The sequence below is a fragment of the Equus caballus genome, chromosome 9 (genome assembly GCF_041296265.1).
Source record: "Equus caballus isolate H_3958 breed thoroughbred chromosome 9, TB-T2T, whole genome shotgun sequence".
NCBI lineage: Eukaryota > Metazoa > Chordata > Mammalia > Perissodactyla > Equidae > Equus > Equus caballus.
This window is the reverse complement of record NC_091692.1, coordinates 93,621,450-93,635,697: the sequence shown is the minus strand read 5'-3', so window position 1 is coordinate 93,635,697 and position 14,248 is coordinate 93,621,450. Positions and strand designations below refer to the sequence as shown.

Genomic DNA, 14,248 nt, shown 5'->3' with positions numbered 1-14,248 from the left:
ACATAGAGACCAGAGACTTGCAGTGGCGCCAATGCTGGAGCCCAGAACTTTAAAATTCACAGTTGGCACTTTTTCTGGTATTTTTAGGGCAACTGGAAGAGTCCCTTTTCCTTTCAACTTCTTTTTTAGGTGACGGATCACGAAGACGTTTAGAAAAGACATTTATGTAATATCCTGTAACGAGGTATTTTTTACTGCACGACTTACTCATTGCCTTTGTCTAACTGAGCAGTTTCACTTCTTACGCAATTTGCATTCTTCGGGATTGTACCTGATGCCGCCTAGGGTGGCATAAGGGACACCTTTCTGGTGGGCCCCCAGCACACATTACCAGTTTCGTTAACACCCTGCTGACTTGGACTTTTCACATATATGTTCATGTCTTTATAAATGAGGTTCCTTCAAAAGGCCTGTATCACCTTTTGTCCTTTTGTCTGTCTTGCTAAGTCTTGCTTTCAGAGTAACCTCAAGCATCGCCTCTCAAGGAAATCTTCCCTGGCCGCCCCAAGCTAGGCTGGGCGTTGGATCTGTGTCCCGAGTCCCTCAGCAGCCATACCCCTTTCTGTTGCTCCTTACATCTGATGTGGATCATGTGGATTTTGGCGTCTGGCTCCCTCTAATGGACGAGACTGTGAGCTCCTTGTGGGCAGGGACATGCCTCGTTCACACTTCACCCCGAGTACAGAGCATAGAATTTGCAGTCGTTGCTTAACTCGTCCATTAGGGAGTAAATGAGACTGTCAGTAAGTGTTGCACTGCCTCCGCCTCTGCTCCCTGCACTGGACATCCTACAGCTGTGAGACAGGGCTGGGTGAGTGCAATGTCACGTTCCACGGAGTGACTGTGGACCACATTTGCTCATTGACCTCTCTGCTTCCTCTTGCCTTTCTCAGATGTGCTCTGCCCCAGCGTCCGTGTGGAGGGAGATCGCTTCAAGCACATTAATGGCGGAACCAAGGAGATCACAGGTAAGAGAGACATGGCGCCCCCTTGCTGGCTGGCTGTGCGGCATTGTTTGCTGGCCCTGAGCGCAGTCTCCTTGATTTGGGGGCAGCCTCGCTGAGGCTGCTCTCATTGCCGTCTTCTACCAACGTCTTGATAGAGCCCTGTGAACTGTGCAGGTAGCAACTCCCATCAACAAACCGCCCAACTGTGAAAAGCATTCACACTTTCCATTTGGGAGTCTGTGGGGATCCTATAGGAGTCACTAAATCATGCGTTAGAATGAATGAGTTGTGAAGGAGCTGGTGAATGAGTAAGCCAATGATTGGCAGAACAAGCAAAGAGTGAATAAATAAATGCATTTGGGAGTGAAGGAAAGAGTGAATCAGAGTTATAAACATATGAGTCAATCGATGGGAGAGGGAAGAGAGAGACACGTGACTGCAGACCCAACAGCAGAAATAAACCCCGCAGAGTCTGCTCAGGGGCTGTCTCCTTGCAGGACAGGGTGTACAGGGTGCGTGGCGTGGCTGAGCTGCTTCCCCATCTTCCTGATAACAGTGAGCATCGGTTCGCTCCTCCCTATGGCCAGGCATCCTGCCGAGCACTTTAAATGCATGCTTTCAGGGAGGTTTTCTTCCCCTCTCCAGGACACTAGCCCCGCTCTCCTCACCAGTGCCCCTCCTCTCCATCCCACGGCATTTGGGCCCAATGCTAACTCATGTGTAGTGCTGAAGAGTCCGTCTCCCATGGTAGATGGTGAGCCATGGGAGATCAGGACCAGGGGTTTTGCAGGCAATGCCAGTGCCCTGCCCCTCTCCCGGGGACCCTGCCATGTCAGGGTGCCCTGCCCACACGATGATGCAAGCCTCTGCATCTTTGTGTCTGAGGGATGTTTCTAGAATGGTTGAAAGCTGAGCCGCCTGTGCGCACAGTAGGTGAGATATCCCAGGGAGTTAGCACTCCTTGGGAGTGACTCAGCCCTCGACCAGTGACGATCGGTGCAGAAACTAGCTCTGCTGCCCCTCGGCAGGGGACGGGCTCTTCTGAGGTCCACGTTTGACCCATTTCCCAGAGTTTCCCAGTGGGATCCAGCTACAGACACCACCAGGGCAGCGGGCCCAGTGCCATGCTCTTCATCGCTGCTCTCCTTCCCTGCCTCCCATCCCCACTCCTCTATCAAGTGCCTCCCAGATCAACTACTGGCACTTCTGATGGGACCCAAACCAAGATGGCGTCAGTTGTCTCTTTTCTCCTGGAAGAGCACGGGTGTGTGGTTGGTGCTCAGTGAGGCACTGCCTCTATCAGGGTTTCTTTGTCCAACTAGTGAGAGAAAGAAAACTTTCATTCTCTTCACTTCCTTAAATCAATCACCTGGAAGTGAGTGTTTCCATAGCTGAGTCCCTCCGCCCAGTGGGTGGGCAGTTAGATATCGATGTTCCTACTTACTGCCTTGGGAATCCCCCGTCACACTCAGGCTCTAGATAATTATTCTCATCCCTGGAGGGTGCAGGTGCCTGCCCAACTCTGCCCCGGATGGCTTCCATTGACGTCACTCTGCAAAGCAAATTCTTACCTTGCTGCATTCTCCCTTTTTGGCTTTGTGAGCAATGAATCCTTCATAACAGTGTCTCCCCTAAATAATGCATTATCCAGCACCCTGAATGTCCAGAGAAGGGACAGTTATGACAGTAATGACATTAATAACAGCAGTAGTAATAATCAATGCTTACTGAGCTCTTACTGTGTGCGAAGGGGTCTGCACACATTTTCTCATTTAACCCTTACAACGTATGAGAGAGGCACTATGATACATGTTATAGTTGGAGAAACTGAGGTGCAGACAAATTAAGTCGTTTGTCTGAGTTTGTGGCAGAGTCATCCAGGCCATCGGAAGGAAGGAGAGAAGAGAGGAAGGAAGGGTACATTAATGAGCAAACGATGCTGCCTGTGTCCTCTGTCAATCTGAATGAGCTTTCCTGTCAGTCTATGGACTGAAGGGCCCCAAATATTGTTTCCACTTAAGAATAACTGATTTTGCTGGGAAGATTCAAAATGTGCATTTGTGTGTGTGTGTGTGTGTGTGTGTGGCAAATGTGCGTGCATGCACACGCATGTGTGTGTACATGTGTGCACGTGTGTGTACACACACACGCACGCAGAGCTGTGAACAGATTCTTCAGTCTCTGGCATACGAGGAGGATCTACTGAAGAGTCTGTTTGGTGATTAGACAGGAATGGGACCCTCTGTTCAGAATCTGCCGTGTCGATCTGCAGCCCGTGGAGCCCTGAGACCTCCTCCACCCCCGCAGGCTTTGAGGTTCCCAGGAAATAAATCACAATGCCGTGCCAGGTGGGCATCCATTACATGCAGTGCAGATGCCCTGTTTGTGCAGCTTGAAATGCACAGAGAGCCTGCTGGATCTATCATCTCCTCTGCTTATAACCAGCCCAAAAAAAGGCTCCAGCCCTATTGAGGCTGAAATGGGAGTTACGGAGAGGTGGAGCCTCCGAATTGGCAATTTAAACGCAATTGGGTAACCGGAGCGGCTTTTGTACTTTGGAAAAAAACACGGTTCCTAAAAGGCTCACCTCCGGGGGGTTTCCCTAAATGACTCGGGTTATGTTTAGGGCTTATCTGGGCTGGAGTGAGGATGGAGAAAAGAACAGACAGGGCAGCTCGGAGGCACAGTGGCCTTGGGTCAGTCTCATGACATATCTGAGGCCGTTTCCCTGCCTATGAAACAGTGCAGCCCACAGAACGTCTCCGAGGGTCCCTCTAGGCTCTCGTAACTGAATGTTCTGTAAATTCTAGTGACTAAAGGTGTTAAATGACTTTTCTTGGAGCTTAGCTATTTAATGCTGACAGAAAGTGCTTGGCGCGGTACAACATACAGACTCTTGTCCTCACTGCTCTCCTGACTCCGCCACCCCCCACCCCTGCCAGAATGACCTTTGAAAATAGAAACCGGATGGTGTTTCCCCCTTGCTTTAAAGTCCTTCCATGGCTCCCAGTTGCCTGCAGAAACTCAGACTCTCCCACGTGGCCAACAGAACCCAGCCCGATCTACCCCTGCCTACCTCATTCCCAGCCAGTGTCCCACCGGCCATGGTTCCCGACATCCCAAAATAGGCACGATTCTCAGAAGGAACCTGGCTTCCTTGAGTCCAGTGACCTTGGCACATCCAGCTCCCTCAGACACCCTTTCCTTCTCTGTTTGCCCAGCTTTTATTTGTTCATCAAATTTAGGCCAGGCCTCCTCTTGGAAGCCCTCCCTGATTGCTCCTCAGCTGGGCAAAGAAAATATTCCTCGTGTTGCTATACAAGCCCAGCCATTGCGCTTCCTTATCATTTACCCACAATACTAACACTGTTCAATCCCGTATCGGTTTCCCTCTAAACACTAAACTTTTGAGGGGGTGGATTTTGTCTTGTCCATTCGTGGAATCTGAGCAGCCAAAGGGGCAGCTAGTACATAGGAGGCCCTTAATGGTTGGGCGAATTTCTTCCTTCCCTCCTTCCCTCTGTCCACAAATGGTGCTGCGAACAAGAACAACCAAAACTCCTGACTATTTCAGGGATGGAAGTATGAATCAGATCTGGTTCCTTCACTCAAATTGCTCACCATCTAGTGAGGCAGCAGTCCCACCGACAAGCTGTGTGCACCTGGGCGAGACCCCCTAAAGACCCAGGAGTAACTGGCAAGCCTGGGGGAGTCCAGCAAAGCTTCGTCCATTGTAGACCTTTGAAGGACCAGCAGAGAGCGCACAGTAGGCACTGGCATGAAGCAGGTGCGGCCAGTGGACTCTGGGCAGTCACGAGCCGTCTCCCAGAGGCCACCCGGTCCAGCTGACTCCGTGACTCCAGAGAGGTGCACCCTAGCAATTTCTGCCGTTAACAATTGCTTCTTGATCTCGCGGCACCTTGCATCAGAGTCCATTTACCTTGGGAACATTTTTCATTTTCCTTCCCGGCCCTTATTTATTGCAGGCAATTCATCTTTTCTCTCGGTGCCCTTTGCTGCCACCTAGTTAATAGCTTGTTGCTCAAAGTTTTGTCATGTTTAAGTCTTTGTTTTTATTCATGGAAACCAATAAAAGTGGAACCAGAAAGTAGAGCATATGTTTGCTTTTTTAAAACTTTTTTTTTTTTAATTCTTCCCCTTATAACTGCTAAAGGGAAACCGAGCTTCAGGTGGCAATTTCTAGCGACAGATGACGAAGCTGTGAAGCCGAGGACAGGCCACTCTGCCGTTCTTGCCCCTGACTTCTCGAAGGGCAGGCATTGGGCACGTGTCCATCCGATTCTGAACAGGCTCTCTGAGTAAGGACCACTACTTACTGGGAGCCTCCAGGGGCTGGACATCCAGGCGAGGCCTCGGGCAGCCCTGTGAAGTGGCTGCTGCTTCCCGCTCTGTACAGATGAGACGTGGAGATCTCAGGCTCTGACTAATGCACCAAAGTCATCCTGCTGTGGAGTCTAAGAGCAGGGGCGGGGGCGCCTGTGTCTGACTGAGACACACATGTTCCCTCCCGAAATTAAACAGGCAGCAACAGCCTGCTCCACCTCCACCCCCACCTCCCAGGAGAAACTACTCTGGGAGTTTTGCCCCCAGGGAGGTGGGAGCATCAGAGAGTTTAACAAATGGGAGAGCCCACAGGGACCCACCTGCGCCAGGCTGGTGTGGCCTGCGGGAGCTCGCTGAATCCTCAGGGTGGCAGGCCTGCGCGTCATCGCTTATCCCTGCATCGTTTATGAGGGAGCCCCAAGGATGCTGGCAGTATCTCTGGCCAGGGCTGGGCCAGCTTGCAAACCCAGGACAGCCCGGCTCCAAAACCTGCTCCCACCTGTTCCGCCTTCCTCCGGGACAGAATCTGAGCCCTAAACAAGCCCTCTACCACTTGGTGTCCATTCCATGGAACCCTAGACCTGTAGGGGCCTCTAGGGCCTTCTCCTTTGGTCACCCCATTCCCAGGCACCAGACTGTCCCACTGCCAGGTGACACTTCCAGGCACAGGGCCCCAGCGCAGGTGGCAGCCTTTGGATCTTTGGAAGGTCCCTCCTTGCATGGGGCTCAGTCAGTTGCACCAGCTGCTCCTGGCTGGGCCCCTGGGCTGTGGAACCTAGAGCTTCAGGGGTGCCTTCTGCCTTCTGCCCCAGGCAGTGCTTAACTGGTGGTGTTCAGTCTCCATGCAAAGCACTTTGTGGCTGTGCCAACAGAAGTGCAGAGGGGGCCAGGAGGGAGGGAGAGCTGCTCTCCTTCATTCAGTGGGCATTTCTCAACACCTTTTGCCCCTGACCTGCCCACAGCTCTAGGATCCCTGGGCGGGGGGGGGGGGGGGTGGTCTCCCAAGGACACCTCCCTGCAGGAGAGGGGTGTGCTCCTTGGCTCACATTTGGCAGCCTGGTCCTGCATAACTGGGGTGATCGTGGTGGGGCTCTAGGGGAAGTGGCGGAAATATTGCCTGGGTACGAGGCTCCCTGTGACAGGGGATTTCATGGAGGACGGGGGTCACAAGGTCCCCACTGTGGTCCCCAGCAAGGGCTCCTGATGTTGACTAATCAATCACCAGGTGCTGGCTTCCTCGCAGGCACCTTCTTAGGCCATCTCGCTGGAATCTCACGACGGCCCTGTGAGGAATTCTTCTCTCCATTTCTCTGGTTAAGGAAACGGGCTCAAAAAAATCCGATAATTTCCTAAAAGTCACTCAGTGTCTTAGTCCCTTTGGGCCGCTACAGCTGAAATACCATGGACTGAGTGGCTTATAAACAACAGAAATTTCTTTCTTGCGATTCTGGGAGCTGGGGAGTCAAGATCAAGACACCTGCAGACTTGGTGTCCGTGCTGTGAGAGCCTGCTCTCTGGTCCATAGATGGTCATCTTCTCACCGTGCCCTTGGGTGGGTGAAGGGGCACCCGAGCTCTTGGGGCCTTTTATATACGGCACTAATACCATCCATGGGGGCTCCACTCTCAAGACCTGACCACCTCCCAAAGCTCCCACCTCCTAAAACGGTCACACCGTGGGTCGTTTTCAACATATGAATTTGATGGGGACACATTCAGCCCACAGCAGTGAGCTGGAAGTCTGGGTGGGGATGCGGTGTGCCTTGGGCTGCGTTTGACATCACAAATGCCCAATGCACGTTGTGTGTTTGCCTGGGATTCACCCCCTTGCTGTGAGCTGGAGCTCTGCCCTAGCTGCAGCCTTCTGCTGGCTGAACCCAGGGGTTCTTTACTGCATAAAAGTCGGACGTTTAAATTCACTGTTCTGCAGGAAATGCTGTTTGACTGGAAGATGTGGCTTTTTCCAGCCGTGGGGGAACTATGGTAAATGGTTATTGGTGACAGAAGCATAAAGATGGATCAGATTCCACCTGCCCTCCCATTTTACAGCTGAGGGAACTGATTCGGGTTGTTGGGAAAGTGACTTAGCCCAGGTCACCCTGGGTCAGTGCGAGGGAAACCCACCCAACTCTCCATCTCCGAATGTTTGTTAAGAGCTTCTTATGGGGTAGAGGAGTGGTCAAGTTCTCGTTTAGGGTGAAGGGTCTGTTCAGAGCACCTGCATTTAGTGAGCACCTGCTGTGTGCCAGGCATGTTCTGACATATCTCCTCATTTAAAACTCACCATGATCTTCTAAGATATCAAGGCATACTATTAGTCAGAAAGTGTTGTCCACGGCCCTCTGCCAGACAGGCAGGCGCTCTGCGGGGCCATTTCACCTGCCCACGCCCACTTGTCAGCACATTCCTTGTCCCCATTTGGTGCATGAAAAAATGAGGCCCAGAGAAGTTGAATAATGTGCCCGAGGCTGAGCAGGTAGGAAAAGTGTAGGGGCAGCGATTTGAACCCTGCCAGAGCCCTCAGTCTTTTACTGCCCCACACTATTGTTTCCTGATTTTATAGAAATGCAGAAGAAACAAGCTCAGAGAGGTTAAGATGCATGCTCAAGATCACACAGCTTTAAGTGGGACTTAACCCAGCCGTATCTGGCCTGCTGGGTGCTGGGTGCTTGCTCCTCTGCACAGTCTGCCCGGGGGTTGAGGCACGTTACAGCTTAGAGTTTGGTTGTAAGTCTAGTTTCACAAATTTGTGCTGTGGGCCAGGCCCATGGTTCTGGGGACAGAGAAGGGCAGTGTGCTCAGCATGCTGGGCCCTGTCCTCAAGCAGCTGTCAGCCCAGGGAAGCGGGCCTCGCTCAGCCTGTGCCCAGCTGCCCCTACAAGGTGGTGGACGTCAGGTGGCGAAGTGGGGGTCCCCGCCCATTGGGGGAACTGACCATCTCTGGAGAGCCTGGATCATTCGCCTCAGCGTGCATTAAAAAGCATGGTTTGAAGGTGTGCTTTTTTCATCCATGAGGAAGCTTCTGGATACATATTATCTTAAGGATCAAGTATCATTTAACACTATATCATGAATTCCGTTAATTAGCCAATGTGTGAAATGCTATTTAGAAATGACATAGTGGCAACTGTTAGTCATTTCCTGAGAACTAGGCAGCCTCAGAAAGGCGAGGGGCAGAGAAGGGCCGGTCCAACAAGTCACCCAGGGCCTCAACCCAGCACAGCCTTGCTCTGTAGCGAACCCCCTCCCAGACCATTGCAGGCCCTGCTTCCAGTCCTGGCGAAGCCCCTGCTTGGGTGGCCTGGCGCCGCAGGCCTGCCCTTCCGTCCCGCTAACCTCCTGTCAATACCAGGCCTGCTTAGTTATCCCCACTGCCTGAAACTATCCTTTGTATTCGTAATGTACATTTACTGATTTGGGGACTCCCACAAGGGTACCAGTTCCCCAAGAGTCAGGACTCCGTCTCTCTCTGCTGCATCTCCAGGGCTCACACATTCTTGGCACAGAGAAGGCTCTCAAAAAATACATGTGAGTGAATAAATCACATCTCTGGACAAGATCTAATGGTAGAAGGGGCTGTAACCATTATAATGGAAAATAATCACTATAAAAACTCTTTTGTGGGTCTTTTACCGTATGTCAGGCACTGTATGAAGAGCTTATATCATATCATTCAAGCTTCACTACAATCCTGTGAGGTACATACTCACACAATCCCCTTTCTACAGATGAAGAAATTGATGCCCAGAGATGTCAGGCAATCTACCTAAGGTCACACAGCTAGGACCTGGCAGTCAGGAACACAGCCCAGACCTGTCTGAGTCTACAACTCAACTGTCCATGAATGCTAAACCCTTTCTGCCGTGCTGTTTCTTACATGGCACTTATAACAGAGAGGTTCTCAACAATATGTGTTGAATGAATAAATGATCTCTTAGGACAGAATTTAGTGGTAGAAGTCGCTTTGATGATCATAATGTGAGCCCTGCAAGTCCATTTCCCGTTAGTCACGGCAGCCCTTTAGGATGTCGGAGACAGCAAGAATCTTCTAAAGTTGCAAGAGTTAGGTGCTGCCAACCCTGAGAGTTGTGTTAGCAGTGGGGATGCAGAAACGAGGGAGGCCTGGTACCTGCCCTCAGTCGGCCTCTCTCCCACCTGCCGTGAGATTTCCCATCCTCTGAGGGACGCAGTATGCCAGCCTCCGGGTGGGCAGTGTAGTTGGACTCCTCTGAGAATGTGCTCTACTGGACTCAAGCCAGCCCTCCAGCCTGGTCTGGCCAATTGTGGGGGAATGTGGATAAGGACGGGCGGTGGTGGTGGTGAATCTTGAGTCATGACGGCCTGCCGTAACAATTTCCTGCCATGTGCTGAGTGATGTGTATTCCAGACTTCTGTGTAACTTGCCCAGTCTCACATTTATATGTGACTGAGCTGGGTTACCCCCTCGCCCTGCCCACTCACCTGAGCCCAAAGTTCCTAACTTTTCCGTTACTTTGCATTGCCAGTACACATGAGGTCCCTCTTAGTGTCAAAACAAACCAAATAAAAAACACCTTTCAATTAATGCAATATCAGAAAGATGGTTTTCTTCTCTCTGACATTTCACTCCTTAAAATCATGAAATTTAAAAGCTGCCAGAGGCCGGCCTGGTGGCGTAGTGGTTTAGTTTGCACGCTCTACTTCAGCGGCCCAGGGTTCAGATCCTGGGAGCAGACCTGTGCACCACTCATCAAGCCATGCTGTGGGGGCATCCCATATACAAAATAGAGGAAGATGGGCACAGATGTTAGCTCAGCGACAATCTTCCTCAAGCAAAAAGAGGAAGATAGGCCATGGATGTTAGCTCAGGGCGAAAACTACAATCCAAGCAAAATCCAAACAGACTGCAAAACCATGGCTGTAGGAAGGAGAGCCCTGAATCTCGGCTTTGCCTGCAGAGCCAGCCTGTGAGCACAGTGCCTGTTGTGGGCTTCTTGAACTCCCAGGAGGCTGCCTGCAACCACCACATAGACATCTTCCATTCTTCTTATGCTTGACTAGGAGCCAGGACTTTCCCAACACTTACGTTTCACTGGAAAACCCAGCGTCTGCATTTCTCCTGCCCCCTTTTCCCTGGAATTGGAAATGGAAAGGGAAGCTGTACATCTCCTCACTCTCTTGTTTAGGTTTTCTCCCTGAATATGTATCTGAACAGTTCCCTCTGCTTAAATCCCACATCCAACCCCCGGGCCGGGTGGGCAGGCTGCCTGTGCAGAGAGCGGACACTCTTTTTCCTTTGCCTCCTGTCCTCCTGGCTGAACTCACTCCCAGCTCTTCTCTTTGGACAGGTTTTGACCTGATGGACTTGTTCAGTGTGAAGGAGATCCTGGGCAAGAGAGAGAATGGAGCGCAGAGTTCCTATGTCCGGATGGGAGCCTTCCCCGTGGTGCAGAGGACCGAGTGAGTGGTTACGTCTCCTTCCAGCCCTGCCCTGGACACCTCAGAGAGGGCAGAAAGGAGGCCAGTCAGCCATGGTTGCACACTGAGCAAGAGCAGGGCTTTAGCCTACTTGGTGTCTGGTAAGGTCGCCCTGAGATGAAGCAGCCCAGCCACTGACCTAGGGATTCAAGCTGTCTGTTAGTCACTCTGTTACCATTCACTGTATTGGTTCCCTGGTCACTCAGCTCTCCATACAAAGCTGGTATTGATCACTCATTCATGCATGCATTTTTCTATTAGTTCATTAAATAGCAAACATTTATGGTTATAGGTACATGATGCCTACTCGGGACCAGCCACTGCATCACGTGACAGGCATTGCACCACCCAGAATCACATAGTCATTTTGGCCAATGGAGACCCAGTTTCAATATTTACTGGGTGCCTTCCTCATGCAAATTATTGGATGCCCTTTTGCCTCAATTATGTCATGTTTTCCCCCTGAGAGGAATGTTCCTGTCTTGCCACGTTGTTGAGAGGATTATGATGTAAAGATTTGTCCAGGGTCTCCAGTCAAGGGCTAATAATGATTCTAGATTAGATGTTTCATTCTTCTCATCTCAGGCAGGCAGATCTTTTGAAAAGAAAAATGATATTTCGTCACCCCACCCCTCCTCCATCTTAAAACCCTTTCAGGACTTCCAAGTGTTCTTAGGCTAAAGGGCTGGAAGACCTGTGTGTGACTGGCCCCGTCCTGCCTTCTTGGCGTCCAGCTTGTCCCCCAGCCCTCCTTTATCTATCTTGTTTCTGTCCTGGTTGCTGACCAGACATCTGCCTCCCATCACAGGGCCTTTGTTCATGCTCTTCCCTCTACCTGGGCCACCTGCTCGTCCTCCAAAGTACAGCTCAGCCATTATGCTTTCAAGGATGCCTTCCCTGAGCTCCGAGACTAAGTCAGCCCTCCCTTATCTTCTCTCCTCGCAATCTATATTCCTGCATAAAACGTGGCAAATTTGAAGCTAACTACTCAATAAGGCAATTAGTCATTTATAGACTGTCTGCACTTCTCAGTGAGAAGTTCTAGGACCCAGCTGAGTCTGGTTTCTACAGCAGTTCCAGCATCAAACTGAGCCCCGCCCAGCGGAGGGGACTAGTCAGTATCTGTTGAATGGACGAATGAATGAATGAATGAATGAATCCATATGAGTGAAACTACTCAGTTAGATACTAGCCCAGAAAAGGTGGGCTTGGAACACCAGGCCACAGAGCTTGGGCTTTTGCCTGCGTGCAGTCATTTTTCTAATTCAGTGCGCATCCTCTGAGTGCCAGCCATGCAGCAGGCATTGTGTTAGACTCTAACGCCACCATGGCTCTTAGCACCTAGATCCCATGAGAGTGATTGTATGGAAGAGGAAAGCAACAAGTCACCTCCTGTCTCTGAGTGTCCTTTTCTCATGTGCAACAGAGACCTAATCTCTGTCAGCGACTCCTATGGGAGGCCTGTCTTTCTGGACAGTGAGCGTTGCTGCTGTCTCTATACAGATGCCGACACACAGATGCTGGGTGATGCTGTTCTTTGATTTTTAATTATTTTATTGAAGTCATATTGGCTTATAACATTCTGTAAGTATCAGTTGTACGTTATTATATGTCAGTTTCTGTATAGACTGCATCTTCTTCATCATCAATAGTCTAGTTCCCATCCATCACCATATATATGTGCCCCTTTACTCCTTTTGCCCTTCCCTCACTCCCTTTCCTTCTGGTAGCCACTAGTCTGTTCTCTTTATCTATATATGTATTTGTTTGTCTTCCACATATGAGTGAAATCACATAGTATTTGTCTTTCTCTGTCTGACTTATTTTGCTTAACATACTTTCCTCCATTTCCATCCATGTTGTCGCAAATGGCATGATTTTGTTTTTTTTTTATGGCTGAGGAGTATTCCATTGTATATACATACCACATCTTTATCCATTCCTCCATTGATGAGCACTTGGGTTGCTTCCACATCTTGGCTGTTGTGAATAATCTGTGGTGAACACAGAGGTGCATATATCTTTTTGAATTATTGATTTCATGTTCTTTGGATAAATACCCAGTAGTAGAATAGCTGGATCGTATGGTAGTTCTATTTTAGTTTTTTGAGGAATCTCCATACTGTTTTCCATAGTGGCCGTACCAGTTTACATTCCCACCAGCAGTGTACGAGGGTTCCCTTTTCCCCACATCCTCTCCAACAATTGTTGTTTTTTGTTTTGTTAATTATAGCCATTCTGACAGGTGTAAGGTGACATCTCTTGTAGTTTTGATTTGTATTTCCCTAATAATTAGTTATGTTGAATGTTTTTTCCTGTGCCTGTTGCCCATCTGTATATCTTCTTTGGAAAAATGTCTGTTCGTATCCTCTGCCCATTTTTTGATTGAGTTGTTCATTTTTTTGTTGTTGAGTTGTACAAGTTCTTTCTTTATTTTGGAAACTAACTCCAGCAGTGGGTGATGCTATTCTTAATCGTCTGCTCCCATGCTCGTTTGGGGGTACAAAGGATGAACAGAGTCTGGGCTCCATTTCCCACTTCGCTCTCCTTACTTCTTTGGCCTAATGCATCCAGTTCACCATCCATACCACTTAGAAACAGGAAAAATCACACGCAGCTTCGCTTTAAAGGAAAAATGCAATATAGAGAGAACAAAACAAGGGAAGAGGCACACATGCCACAAGTGAGGTGGGAAGACCTGCTAGAGGCCTCCGTGTGCTGATGGCGCCGTCTTTCCAGTGCGTCTGGAGTGAACAGCACAAAGGCTGTGGGGCTGCTCCATGGAAGCGGGATTGGGGTGCTCCTGGGCAGTGGGTTTGGGCTCGTGCTATGCTGAGTCGTTCTGAGAAGGAATTTCTACATGGCTTCAAGTTTGTTTTAAGGGCAAAACACCAGAAACAAAATCAAACCAACAAACCTCTGACATTTCGGGAAAGAATAGTGTCCCTTTAATTTCTAATGCTTTGAAATGTATGCACTGATCCACACACATACATGTATGTACATATACACACACACGTGTAATTTTAATTTAGAGGTTAATTTTGTTTGTAATGGAAAGGGATGTCAATTTCAATATTTATATTTTTCTCACTCGTTTAACATTTAAAGGGCATTTGACACCCCTTATCTGGTTTATCTCTCACTACAATGAAATGAGGTGAGCAAGGCGGGTGTTAGTTTTCTCATTTGTCTGGTGTGACATTTGAGACTCGAAATGGAACAGTAACGTGATCAAGATCTCACAGTTCGTAGGAAGCAGAGGTTGGCCTCAAGCTCAGGTCCTCCAACCCTGAACACTTTACCCTTTTCATTGTCATCTGCTACATTATTTGTGGAAATAATCTGGCCGTTTTGTTTCCTTTGGATAGTCTCTGTTAAGGACCTTCCACCAACTCTTGATTATAATAACTTTTTCTTAGGCTTTCTATGCATATATATATATATATATATATATATATGCTTATATATACAGCCTAAGAAAAAGTCTTAATCTCTGTC

At 49.4% G+C, this 14,248-nt stretch overlaps 1 protein-coding gene across 2 annotated transcripts in view; it reads left to right on the top strand.

Annotated features, from left to right (window-relative positions):
- COL22A1 (collagen type XXII alpha 1 chain) overlaps positions 1 to 14,248 on the top strand; it is a 293,821-nt gene that overhangs the window by 53,543 nt on the left and 226,030 nt on the right. For both annotated transcript variants that reach the window (XM_005613300.4, XM_014728097.3), the window contains exons 4-5: positions 894 to 968; positions 10,618 to 10,729. In XM_005613300.4, the coding sequence (XP_005613357.1) occupies positions 894 to 968; positions 10,618 to 10,729 (187 nt within the window). The remainder of the gene's footprint in view (positions 1 to 893; positions 969 to 10,617; positions 10,730 to 14,248) is intronic.